This window comes from Dipodomys merriami, unplaced genomic scaffold (genome assembly GCF_024711535.1).
Source record: "Dipodomys merriami isolate MVZ:Mamm:240054 unplaced genomic scaffold, mDipMer1.0.p SCAF_16, whole genome shotgun sequence".
NCBI lineage: Eukaryota > Metazoa > Chordata > Mammalia > Rodentia > Heteromyidae > Dipodomys > Dipodomys merriami.
Window position 1 is genome coordinate 28,635,795 of NW_027202937.1, and position 12,570 is coordinate 28,648,364.

At 42.0% G+C, this 12,570-nt stretch overlaps 1 protein-coding gene across 2 annotated transcripts in view; it reads left to right on the plus strand.

Annotated features, from left to right (window-relative positions):
- The first annotated feature begins 5,883 nt into the window (after positions 1–5,883).
- The window catches only part of Bloc1s5 (biogenesis of lysosomal organelles complex 1 subunit 5), a 45,124-nt gene continuing 38,437 nt past the window's right edge, over positions 5,884–12,570 (plus strand). The window contains exon 1 of one of the 2 annotated variants that reach the window (XM_070024608.1): positions 5,884–6,042. In XM_070024608.1, the coding sequence (XP_069880709.1) occupies positions 5,919–6,042 (124 nt within the window). In that variant the 5' untranslated portion in view covers positions 5,884–5,918. The remainder of the gene's footprint in view (positions 6,043–12,570) is intronic. The other variant, XM_070024609.1, reaches the window with a different exon arrangement.

Consider the following 12,570-nt stretch of genomic DNA (forward strand, 5'->3'; position numbering starts at 1 on the left):
TTGGTTGAGATGGAGTCTTGCACACATTTTTATATGTCTGCCTAACATCAAGCTGCAATCCCCCAATCTCAGCCTCACCAGTGATTAGGATCAGATTTGAGCTATCAGATTTCAGCCTCAAGGTTTTTAATGCAATTGCAACACTGAAGCTGTAGTCACTCTGGACGTTTTGCTTCTGACATGGCTCCTCAGTTCCTCACCGATTGATATACCTCTCTGCAGGCTGTTTGAATGTCCTTACAGCATGGAGGTTAGTTTGCCCAGGGCTAATAGGAATCTTGTGAGAAAATCAGAATTCCTCTTTCTCCAAGGATATTGCAGGTTTTATATGGATCCGATCATCTTTTTTTCTATAATTGTATAATTCCAGTGGATTTGCAGTTTCTTTTATTTCTCTTCTTACCATTGCTGTTCTCTTCTCAGATTTCTTTGTCAGTTCTGGAGGCAGAAAGTCTAAGGGGGGATCAATCCCTAGTCCCCAGGCTCGTGGCAGAATGAAAGTCAGCTTGGGCTGCATGGTGGCTGCTCTCTTGTCTCTGCTCATGTAGTACCACTATCACCTGCTCTTCTGTCAGTTAAGCTTGTCTTTTAATGGCCATATACTAAGGAGTGAATTTAAATTGTTCTCGGTGTGCATATAATTTGTTTACTTTAGTAGTACTGGGATTTGATCTCAGGGCCTTGAACTTTCCAGGCAGATGCTCTACTACATTTTTGCCTGGGTCAGCCTGGAGCTCAGTCTTCCCATTTATGCTTCCCACATAGCTAGATGACAGGCATGTATCAGCCTTTTATTGGTTGAGAAGGGGGGGGGGGTCGTCTCACGAACTTTCTGCTGATGCTGGCTTTTAATTGCTATTCTTCTAGTCTTACAGGTGTGTGCTGCTATACTTGACTTTAATATATTGGTTTATTGGTGCTGAGTATTGAAATCGAGGGTCTCTAGCATGCTAAGTAGGACCACTGCTACAACACTACATTCCAAGCACATTATATTTTTATTTTCTCAGTTTCATGCAACTCATTATGGGATATGCCAAATATTTTCCCCTGAAGCCAGAATTTCATTTCTCCTAAACTGATGGTATTACCAAAATTTAGCTGTCTTGACTTCCAGAGAGAACAATAATTGGAAAAATCTATAATTTCGTGGTGATATTTTTATCTGATATTGATTCTCTGAAAAATGATCTTGTATGGAGTGTTGTGAAAACAGCTGAACTGAAGGATATAAAAATTCTTAGCTTCCCTAAAAAGCCCTCTATTTACATAATATTTAACAAGTATGGGACAGATTACAGGTTGCTAGGGAATGACGCATGCAGGGGGCAAAGAGGAAAGTAAGTGAGGCTATAATAGGGAGATTAATCAGGTACTGTTGGCTCAGGCCTGTGACCTAGCTATTCAGGGGGCTGAGATCTGAGGATTGTGGTTCAAAGCCAGCCAAGGCAGGAAAGTCAATGAGACTCTCATCTCCAATCAACCACCAGAAAACCAGAAGTGGTCCTGTGGCTCAAGTGGTAAAGCACCAGCATTGAGTACCCAGAGCTTCAGGGACAGTGTCCAGGCCCTGTGTTCAAGCCCCACAACCGACAAAGAAAAAAAAAGTCCAAAGAAGTTTCTCTCTCCTTTCTCTCCCTTCACCTACACCTAAACACATACACAAATCGGACAACCAATTAACTTCTCTGCCTCAGTTCCTCATTTGTAAATGGGGACAAATACAATACTATGAATCAATACTAAAAAGATTGTCATGATGATTTAACAGACTCATATTTGTACTATTTAACATATTACCTGGCACATAGCATGTGTTATGTCAATGTTGGCTACATGGCTGAAATTCCGATACTGACTGTCCAGAGTCAGCAGACTTCAGAAGTTAAAGACACAGATTTCCTTTACTTGGATGTGAAGCACAAGTTCCAAGGTTCCCAGGCCACTTTCACTTCTATAAAGGAATTTACACCAGGCCAGCCAAAAGAAGACATAACCTATAGGGGGATGTCTGAGAGGATCCAAACATGACACTTGTGTATCATCTGGAATGCTTCTACCTCTTGGTCATGTGGATGTATGATTGATTACCAGTCAGGAAGTTCACTTGAGCTTTGGCATCCCATTGTGTAGACATGGTTGATTCAATCATTGCTAATGTGGTTGAACTCAATCCCTATTCCCTTCTCTTATCTAGAGGTAGGACTGATCTTGTGACTCAAAACTTTAGCTTTCTAGTCACAATGGGTTCTCCAAATAACCTGAAACTACCTTGGAACCCATCCAGAGTCACCTTTTTAGCATGCACTCTGATGTGGTCTTGGGCACATTGTTAATAACACTGTTCTTATTACTTGGGGAATCCAAGAAGAATTGACTTTAGAGGTTATCCTTTAGGACCCAGGGAGAAAGGCTAGTCAAATTCCTTATCATACTATTTAAGCTTAATGCTGTGAACAGACAGAGGAAGCAAGAAAACTATTCCATAAAGGGAATGTTTAACAAGAGTCAAGAATATGTCTAGCACAATCTTGACCTAGTTGGAAGGCCTTCTCCCTCCTGCTAATTGACTTTGCCATACTGAGACAAATCAGTATCAATCATGATCAGTTCTGACCTTGGTTCTTATTAGAGTACCATCTTATTAACAAATAGGGTAAATATAGAGTGACTCACACCTGTAATCTTAGTTACAAAGGAGAGTCAGATCTGAGGAACACACACACACACACACACACACACACACACACACACACACACACAATGGATTAAGAGCAGACTTAGGTCTGACAACATTGGGTTTCTGGAACCACATTCATATGACTACATTCAGCTGACTGATAGCTAGGCTGATAGGTCCTTGGTAAATCTGTCTTCATATCTCCAGGATTGATTGAAAAATACATTTTTAGGCCAGGTGTTAGAGGCTCATACCTGTAATTCTTAGCTACTCAGGAAGGTGGGAGTCAAGATGACAGCTCAAAGCCAGCCCTGACAGAAAAGTTTGATTGACTTAATCTCTAATTAACCAGCAAAAAGCTGGGCTAGGTGTGTGGCTCAAGTAGCAGAAGGCCATCCATGAGCAAGAAAGCTGAATGAGTGCAAGACACTGAGTTCAAACCCCAGTACCTGGTCTGGGAAGATGGCTCAGTGGTAGCGCACTTACTTTGCATGCATGAGGTCCTGGGTTCGATTCCTCAGCACCACATAAGCAAAAAGAAAAAAGCTGGAAGTGGCCTGTGGCTCAAGTGGTAGAGTGCTAGCCTTGAGCTGAAGAGCTGAGGGACAGCGCCCAGACCCAGAGTTCAGGCCCCATGACTGGACCCCCCCCCCAAAAAAAAAACCCAGTCTCACCAAAAATAAATAAGAAATTACATTGCACATTGTTGTCTTCTAGTTAGGTTTATGGTTTCACTTGTACTTAATATTTATAGATATTTTTCCTTATTATTCACTAAACAATAAAGTATAACTACTGGCATGGTATTTATATTTGTAAGTAACTATAGGCAATCTAGAGAGTATTTCAAGTCTACAAAAAGTTGTGCAAAGTTTTTGTTCAGCATTTTAAAAAATATTTATTGTAAGGGTGATGTACAGAGAGGTTACAGTTAAGATGTGCAAAGTTTCTATGCAAATATATCATTTTACAAAAAAGATTACTTATATTTTGATTGAGGAAAAATCTGCAATTGACCAACCTTGGTTGGATTCTCAGTTAGATTGAGAGGATGATACATAGTATGTGATGAATGATAAATTTAAAGTGCTAAACAAGTATAATTAATATGTACTAATGAAAATGTGGGAAAATTCCCACAGGTAACATGCTAAACAAGTAGAAGATATTTTCATGGTGATTTTTAGTGGTAAGAGTGTATTAGAGAATTGGAGCACAATAAACAGCACTTTATTATTTTTTTTGCAAAATTTTATTGTGATTAAGTGATTACATAATTTCACATATTTCATAGTATTGTGGGATAGTGATGCTTAGTTAAAGTCACAAACACATTCTAACCTTCATGGGGCAAATTGTCTATTGTGGTCTATAAAGTTTATGAGTTCTATGGGCTTTGACTATACAGTTCTTTCTTTCATATTGGGTGATATGTACATCCCTTTCCTTTTGCATAGTGTCTGCTGTTCCCTCTTTCCCACTCATTTCCTCCCTCCCATCATTGCCACTGGGTTGCTTAGTTCGTTTTGATCAATGTCCAGTGCAGCTGATGGGTCCCAATGTTGTATGTTTTCCCTTGTTTCCCTCTAGTTCTGTGTCCTCCTCCTAGTTTCCCTCCGAAGTGCACATATATACCATATATGTGATCAGCAGCATGGGGTCATTTAGTAATGATTCGACCAGATGAGTGGAGGTCCTTTGTTTCTCATGTCTTGAATAAACAGCACTTAAAAAGCAGTTAGGGAAGCCATTATAATAAAGATATTTCTAAACCATGTACTATGTATTAGGCTCTGATTAACTGTCATATAAGTATTCTGCCCAGGCTCCTTTTGAACCTCACTCCTCAGATCTCAGCCTCCTGCGTAGGTAGAATTACAAGAATGAGTTACTGACACTTGGCCAGAGTACCTTGGCAAACTTTTGAGGCAGAACCCAGGATATGTATTTTTTAAATCCATATTAATGTAGGCAACCTTAATGTATGATAGTCAGCCTTCTCAGATTTTTCAGTGGTTCAAAAACACTGAGAAGACAAGCGTATGGTAGATTTAGATTTATAAAGACAAAAAAAAAAGCTTCAATGAGTGAAGTGCTTAGAAGTAAGAGGAATAAGTGGCAGAACGAAAATTTGTTTTCTAGAAATTGATAATAAAACAAAAGTAGGACTAGAAAGGTTGGAAGTCAGGCCTATTTGGAATTAACCAACCTTACATTGTATTTATTAACTCATCTGTTATATGCTTCTTTACCTTTGGATTTATCTCCTCTGCTAGAAATCTCCAAGTTCCTTCTTCACCCATCCCACCCCACTCTACTCCATCTGTCTCCTCATTTTAGACCTGGGGATAAAACTGCCATCAGGAAGGTCTCTCCTGACCATGTTAGGGGTAGGCAGTCAGGAGTGCTGCACCTTCCTCCATCCTTTCATTTGGAGACTCTTTATTATAAAGTCCTTCTTCAGAAGACAAAAAAAAGAGAGATCAGACATGAGTCTTAACACATTGCATGCACATAGGAGGTAAAGGAGCCCATGGTTCCCTGCAGAGGATGAAGATGTGTTAAACCAGAAGATGAAGTTATGGAGTTTACTAAAACTCCGTATGGCAGCCCTGTTGTTGTCTCTCCATGACAGTCTAGCAAAGCAGTTTTCTGCAATCACATGTGTTTTATTAGTGAATATAAGGTGGAAATTTTATAAGTACAAAGGTCAGCAGGTACTTTTTTTTCCCTTCACATGGACACAAGTGAATCTGAAGAGTAGTTTTCTGCAAGTGTGGTGCTGTGTGGCTGTCATCCCGAGGCAGGAGCACCACGAGTTTGAAGCCAACCTGGGCTACCACACGAGTGCCTTTCTCAAAAAAGAAAAAGTTACCTAATCTTTAATTCTATTATATTTCTAAAATAATAAATATAATATTTAAATACCTATGTCTTATGCATGAATACATATTTAATAAAGTATACTAGTAATACTCCTTCACCTCCTCCTTCAGTCTCTCTAAGCCATCATGAGCTCTAGCAGGTTTAGGGTGGAATAACGGACAGTTATTTTTCAGAAGTTTTCGCCTCTGGGAACATCTGCCCTAATCCAACATGGCGACATCGGCTACACCACCGCACCTTCCGAGAACTGCCGGCCGAGTAGACGCCTTGTGATGACGCAACGCCTCACGCCTACAAAGCGAGCCACACAGTTTGCGCAGGCGCGGCAAGGCGGTGGGCGGAGCTGGTCGGGATGAGTGGCGGAGGGACGGAGGCCCCTGTGGGTCGTGAGACCCTCACGGGTGGCGGCGGCGGCGGCAGCGGCAAGAAGAGGGACTCGCTGGGGACTGCGGGCTCAGCACATCTCATTATTAAGGGTATGGAGTGGCAGGGCCGTCGTTCCCCGGGGGACTTCCTGCGTAGCCCCACCTCCCAGGCGGCGACCTCTGACCTGGGCCTCACCTCAGGCGGAGCCGGACCGGGGAGTGCGTGGAGTGGGAGGGGGCGTGGCCGTCCCCGCCCACCGCTCCCCCCCCCGCCCACCGCTCCCCCCCCCCCCCCGCCCGGCTTCCGCCTTCCCTCCTCTAGTTCCGGATTCGGTTCCTCTTTAGCCTTGAGCTTTCCTGGGCCGCTTCCCCGGGTCCGTTCCTCACCTCCCCCATTGGGCCCGTCTCCGGGGCCCAACCACCAGACCCGCCCGTAGCGCTGGACCTCGGCGGGAGGCCAGAGCCCTGGAGGCCGGAGGCCCCAGCCCTGGGAGTCGCGGAGCCCCGGGGCTTCCGTTCTCCCTGGGTCCTGCCAGGACTGCCAGACTTAGCTTTTAGGAGGAAAGCCCCCTCCCTTCCCCTGCAGATGCCCGATTGTCTAGTTTTGAGCTCAGAGCAGACCACAGCCCAGATCTCCACAGAACCTCAAGTAGGTTTAGTTCCCGAAGCTCACAGGGAGCCTGTTTCCTGAGGGAAACTGCCATGTGTCCGGTGCCTGGGCCCGGTGCTCAAGGCCAGCCCTCTACCACTTAAGCCACAGCCCCAGTTCTGGCTTTTGGGTAGCTCATGGGAGATAACGAATCTCACAGATTTTCCTGCCTAGGCTGGATTCGAACCCCGGAGCCTCAGATCTCAGCCCAGCCTCTTGACTAGCCAGGGTTACAGGCGTGAATTCACCAAATCCCCGCTGAAACTGCCTATTTCATCGCCAGCCCCCTTGAATACAGTGCTAAACCTGTCCACCATCACCCTTGTTCAATGTGGAAGCTGTTAACCTTCCCACACCCTTTTGGTACTATTAGGGAACGGTATCCTTTGGTTGGTGCCTGCTTCGTTTTAGTGTTATTTATCAGGTTGGTAGGCAGCCCCAGCATAGCTGGCTGTGTTTAAACTGTGTTTAAAATTGTCCTGTAAGTCTAATTAGGAGCTTAGAAACGTTGCGTGGGTATTACAACTAAATTAGGATTATTCATATGTACACACAGTGAAGAATTTAAATCGTTTTTATAACTGTGGTAAAAATAAACATTAGAAATTTATCATCTTAAATGGGGCATGGTGTCTCCTTCCTGTTAACTCCTGGGGAGGATGAAGAGGATCTGTCTCAGGTGACCCTAGGCAAAAGCCAAACAATATCTAAAAATTAACAGAGCAAAAAAGGCTGTAGAGGTGTGGCTCAAGTGGTCACTACAAAACCCCCACTACAGCAGAAAAATGTATTTACCACCTTAAGTGTTTTCAAGTATGCTGTATTTTAGTGGCTTTAATAACTTAGTATAACAATAGATTCACATTGTTGTGCCCTCATTATCCAGGTCCATCCAAGAATTCTTCATCTTACCCAACTCAAGCTTTCTAATTAAACAATAACTTTCCATTCTCTGCCCATTGCAACCCACTCTATCACCCACCAGATCCCTACTTCTGTCTAGGAATCTGACTGCTTCTGGTACCTTGTAATTAGTACCTTTTCTGGTAGCTGGCTTTTCAGTGTACATTCATGCTCTAGCATGTAACAATTTTCTTTTAAAACATTTTTATTTTTGTGCCAGTCTTGGGTCTTGAACTCTGGGCCTGGGAGCTGTTCTTGAGCTTCTGTACTCAAGGCTGTCATTCTACCACTTGAGGCACAACTCCAGTTCTGGCTTTTTTGGTGGGTAATTGGAAATAAGATTCTAAAGAGCTTAACTGCTTGAGCTGGCATCTATCCAAGATCCTCAGACCTCAGCCTCCTGAGTAGCTAGGATTACAGGTGGGAGCCACTGGGTTCGGCTAACTTCTTCCTTTTTAAAGCTTAATAGTAATCCGTTGTATGTGTACATCACACTGTTTAACTTGTCCATAGACACTTGGGTAGCTTCTCTCCTTGAGTATTGTAAATAATGCAGCTATGAACATGAATATACAAATGTCCTTTGAGGCCTTATTTTTAGTACTGTGGGGTATGTATCCAAATTGCAGGATTATATGACGATCTTATTTTTAACTTTCTTGAGGAATCAGCATTCCTCATTCCAGATTGGATGCACCATTTTCCATTCTCCCTAGCAGTACAGAGTTTCCAGTTTCTCCACATCCCCACCAACACTTGCTATTTTCTTGGCATTAGCCATCCTAATGGAAGTGAAATGGTCTCTCTTTGTGGTTTTGATTTGTACTTCCCCCATAGTTAGTGATCTTAATCATCTTTTCATGTTTGTGTTGGCCATTTGCAAGTCTTTAGAGAAGTATCTATAATATTCTTTTGCTTTTTTTTTTTTTTTTTTTGTCAATTGTGGGTCTTGAACTCTGGGCCTGGGCTGTGTCCCTAAGCTCTTCAGCTTAAGGCTAGCACTCTACCACTTGAGTCACTTCTGGTTTTCTGGTGGTTAGTTGGAGATTAGAATCTCATAGATGTTCCTGTGTGGGCTGGCTTTGAACCATGATGCTCAGATCTCAGCTTCTTGAGTAGCTAGGATTACAGGTGTGAGCCACCAGCATCCAGCTTGCTCGTTTCTTTATCAAGCTGTTTCCTTATTGTACTGTATGTAGTTCTTTGTAATGTTGGTCTCAATTCCCCTGAAAAGGACTTTGTAAATATTTCTTCCATTTTGTGGGTTGCTTTTTATTCTGTTGATGGTGTCCTTTGTTCTACAGAAGCTTTTTTATTTTGAGATAGATAGTACTTTTTTTATTTTTCTTTTTGACAGGGTCTTGATATGATGCTTAGGAAGCCTTGAACTTATTATGTAACCCAGTTGGTCTCAAACCCTGGATCTTCCTTTCTCAGTCTAATGAGTGATAGAATTTTAAGAATGCCCCCCCCCCCCAAATATAAACACTTAAAATTGTTAAGCCAGTTGATCTTGTGTTCTCATGAGGGAGAATAGTGACTATGTATATGAAGCAGGCAACATGCTAATTAGCTTAATTGTAGTTATGCTATAATACATACATCTATCAAGCAGAAACTGGAATTTTAGGCCTCAGACCCAGAATCCCGGGGTTCCACATGTCAGGCCAATTTTCTGTGTACCCCAAATTAAAAAAAACCATAACAGCAAAGGGCAGATAAAGGAAATTTTGGTTAAATAGAATTGGGGGCAGAGATAAGAGGTACAGTTAAACAGTCCAGTTTAGCTGGGCTGGAGTTCTGTTTTTGAAGTCTTTCCCAATCAAGGTAAACTAGGCATTGTTGGCTAGTGGGTAGTCTAAGGAAGTTCTGCTGTGCCTTTCCTTGGACACATTCTCTTGTGTTCCTCCCTTCAAACATGTGCTTGATTAATCCATTCTTTCTGGATTCCATGGTATCTGCAAGGCATCTGCAGAGAGACCGGCTCAGAGCAAAGAACACAGATACAACATGGAGGCAGGGATGGAAAGCCTCTCTTCTGCTTTTTGTTAATTGTGGGTCCAAGAAAAGAGTTAATGTTTTTCAGCAATAACAATTTAAATATGTTATAAAACATCACTTTGTGCACCTTAAATTAATAGTTTTTTTTTTAGCTTATACTCTTCAATAAAACTGGTGGGTGTAGTTAAAAATGAAAGTTGAGAGACAAGAAAAAAGAGGGAATTCCATGGATGTTTTTCAAGTTAATCTGAAATTAAGTTGTAAGTGAAAATACATCTAGAGCACCTTTGGTTCTCCCCACTTCCTATGCTGGGGATTGAACCCAGAGCCTCACACATGCCAGGGAAGAGCCCTGCCATGGAGCTATATCCTCAGCACTATTGGTTTCTTTTCTTTTCTAATTATTGGTGCCTGTCCTGCATGAGTGCGGTCTGTGAGCATTCATACTCATGCCTAGTGCTCTACCACTTTGAGCCACAGCTCTATTTCCAGCTTTTATTGGTAGTTAATTGGAGAAGAGTCTCATGGACTTTCCTGGCCTGCCTGGCTTTGAACTATGATTCTCAGATCACAGCCTTTGGCTAGGATTACAGGTGTGAGCCCCTGGCCCTGGCTTCTATTGGTTTCTTTTATGAGTTCAACTTTTTTCTTTAAGTCCTGGAATTTGAACTTGGGGTTTTGCATTTGCTAGGCACATCTTTTACTCCTTGGGCCACTCCTCCAGCCTTTTCTGCCATGGCTGCTTTTGAGGTAGGGCTTGCTTTATGCTTGGGCTGGCTTGCACCATGAGCCTTCTTTCTCATGGTCAATGGAATGACAGATCGTGCACCACCACACACAGCCTTTGAGATGTGATCTAGCAAACCTTTAGCTCTAGCTGTCCTGGAGCTGTGATCCTCCCAATCTTAGTCTCCTATGTAACAGCCCTGCTGAAATTAGTTATTCTTTTCATTGTTAAAATACTTTTTAGTTTATCTTAAGGCTTGAAGCATAGATATTTACTGAATATTTGCCATGGTTCAGTGAGCATGTAAATAGTTCATTTTAATATTTATACCCTTGGTCTTTGAAGTGTCTGGCACATGGCTGGGTGTCAGGAGGAGAAGAATGAAAACTGGTATGGCTTCCTGGAGAATGGGGTGTCTGGTTACCTTCCTTGCCTGGAGATTTGGAGTTGTGGATTCACTTATTCACTAAAATGCCTTTATAAGCCCAGATTCGGTAGTGGTGGTAGTCATTTGCACATGTGCCAGTACAAGGATGTTTGAGACACCTGACTTGCACATTCCCATCTGAGGTCAGACAAGGAGTACCTGCTTCTTTGTCTCAGCTCTCATTTTATGGGTATCCTTTTCAGTTTCTATATTAGTGACGTGTTTTTCATGAAGCGAAAGGCTTATTGTCACTGACTTTGCTGTTTAAAATAGTCCCCAGGAATGGAGAGAGGAAGTTATTATAAATTTGGGTTGTAGGAATAACTCCAAATATTAGAAATTGATTAAATATTTAGAAATACCTAATAGAGAACTTTTTTCATGTTCTCAAAACAAAGAAATGATAGTGTGTAGTCAGAGAAATGCTACCTGATCTGATTACATATTATTATATGTATGTATTGATTATATTCACACTGCATCTCATAAATATGTGTAATTATTTTGTGTCTGTTAAAAGGAAGAATGTCCTGAGCATGGTACTGAAATGCTGTGTAGTGTCCTAAGAGCAGGAAGTATATATGTACTTGGTGAAAGAAAATACCTATGTTATACAACTGTGCCATCATGAGCCTTGGTGCTTTTGGTGGTCAGTTCAATATTTGTGAGTCTACAGTGAAGAAGAAAATCATCAATATGAATGAGAGACTGCTCTGGAAAATGCTAGAATAGTGTTTGTACTGTGTGATACAGTCGTCATAGGACAATGGGAAAGAGGCTGTTTGTATATTCATGACATGAGCTTATTTTAGAAAAGGAAAACCAAAGGAGAGTATTGTTGTGTAGTGGAAAGCCAAGGAAGGCATGGTCAGGTTGCCAGGGTCAATGTGAAGACCTCAGTTAGTGCTGGCTGGTATGAAAGTCATTGAACTTGCAAGAGAATCAGGTTCTGAGTATAAGGAGGCTACTAAAGAATTTTTAAAGTATCTGTTAGGTGTTACAGAGGAACAGAGTTCTGTGGAAGAGCAGGTTTTCAACTCTAGTAAGACAAAGAAGCTAGTTAAGGAAGTGTGTGACACAAATGGCATTTCTGTATGAGCATATAGTTCAGCTATAGTTAAACATTCTTGGAAAACACTGTAAAATATAGCAATTGTAATTAATGAGAACTGTGAGTAAATGACATGGGTTATAGAGAGGTGTTACTATCTGTGAAATAGCCAATGTAAGAGAACATCATTTGTGTGGCGATAATGTAGATGTACATTTAAGTTTCTGTTACAATAACAAAATAGTTGAGACAATTTATAAAGGAGGACTCATGGTTCTGGAGATTCCAGTTCACAATCAGGTGGCTCATTTCTCTGGGCCTCTCGCAACAACTGTAGTAGTACAGTACAGAGGGAACTCACATCATGAGCCAGGAAGCAGAATGAGCAGACAGAGGGCCAGTAGGCCTCTAATGCTTTTTGAGAGTGTGCCCCTGAAGATCTAATGACTTCAAGTCCCACTTGCTATAGAGTCTGCCACCTCCCAGTAGTTTTAAGACTTTGGAGGCAATATTTAACATCCAAACTATAGCAAAGTACTATCAAGAAAAATGTTATTTACTAAGTTGTTTTCCATGATAGGCAGAGATTGACATATTTCATTGAAAGGTTTCTGCATTCAACATCAAAAGAAAAATTTTCTTCTCTCTCTTTCCCTCTTTCCCTTTCTCCCCCCTCCCTTCCTCCCTCTGTCTCTTTCTCCCTCTCTCCTTCTGTCTCTCCCTCCCTCCTTTTTCTTCATCTCTTTCCTGCCAGGCCTGGCTTGACACTGGGATCTACAGATCTCAGCCTTTTGAATAGCTAGGATTATAGGTGTGAGCCACCGGGACCTAATTTTCTCTTTATAGGATACTGAGGGGTCTGCAGTCCACTGTTTCTTCAT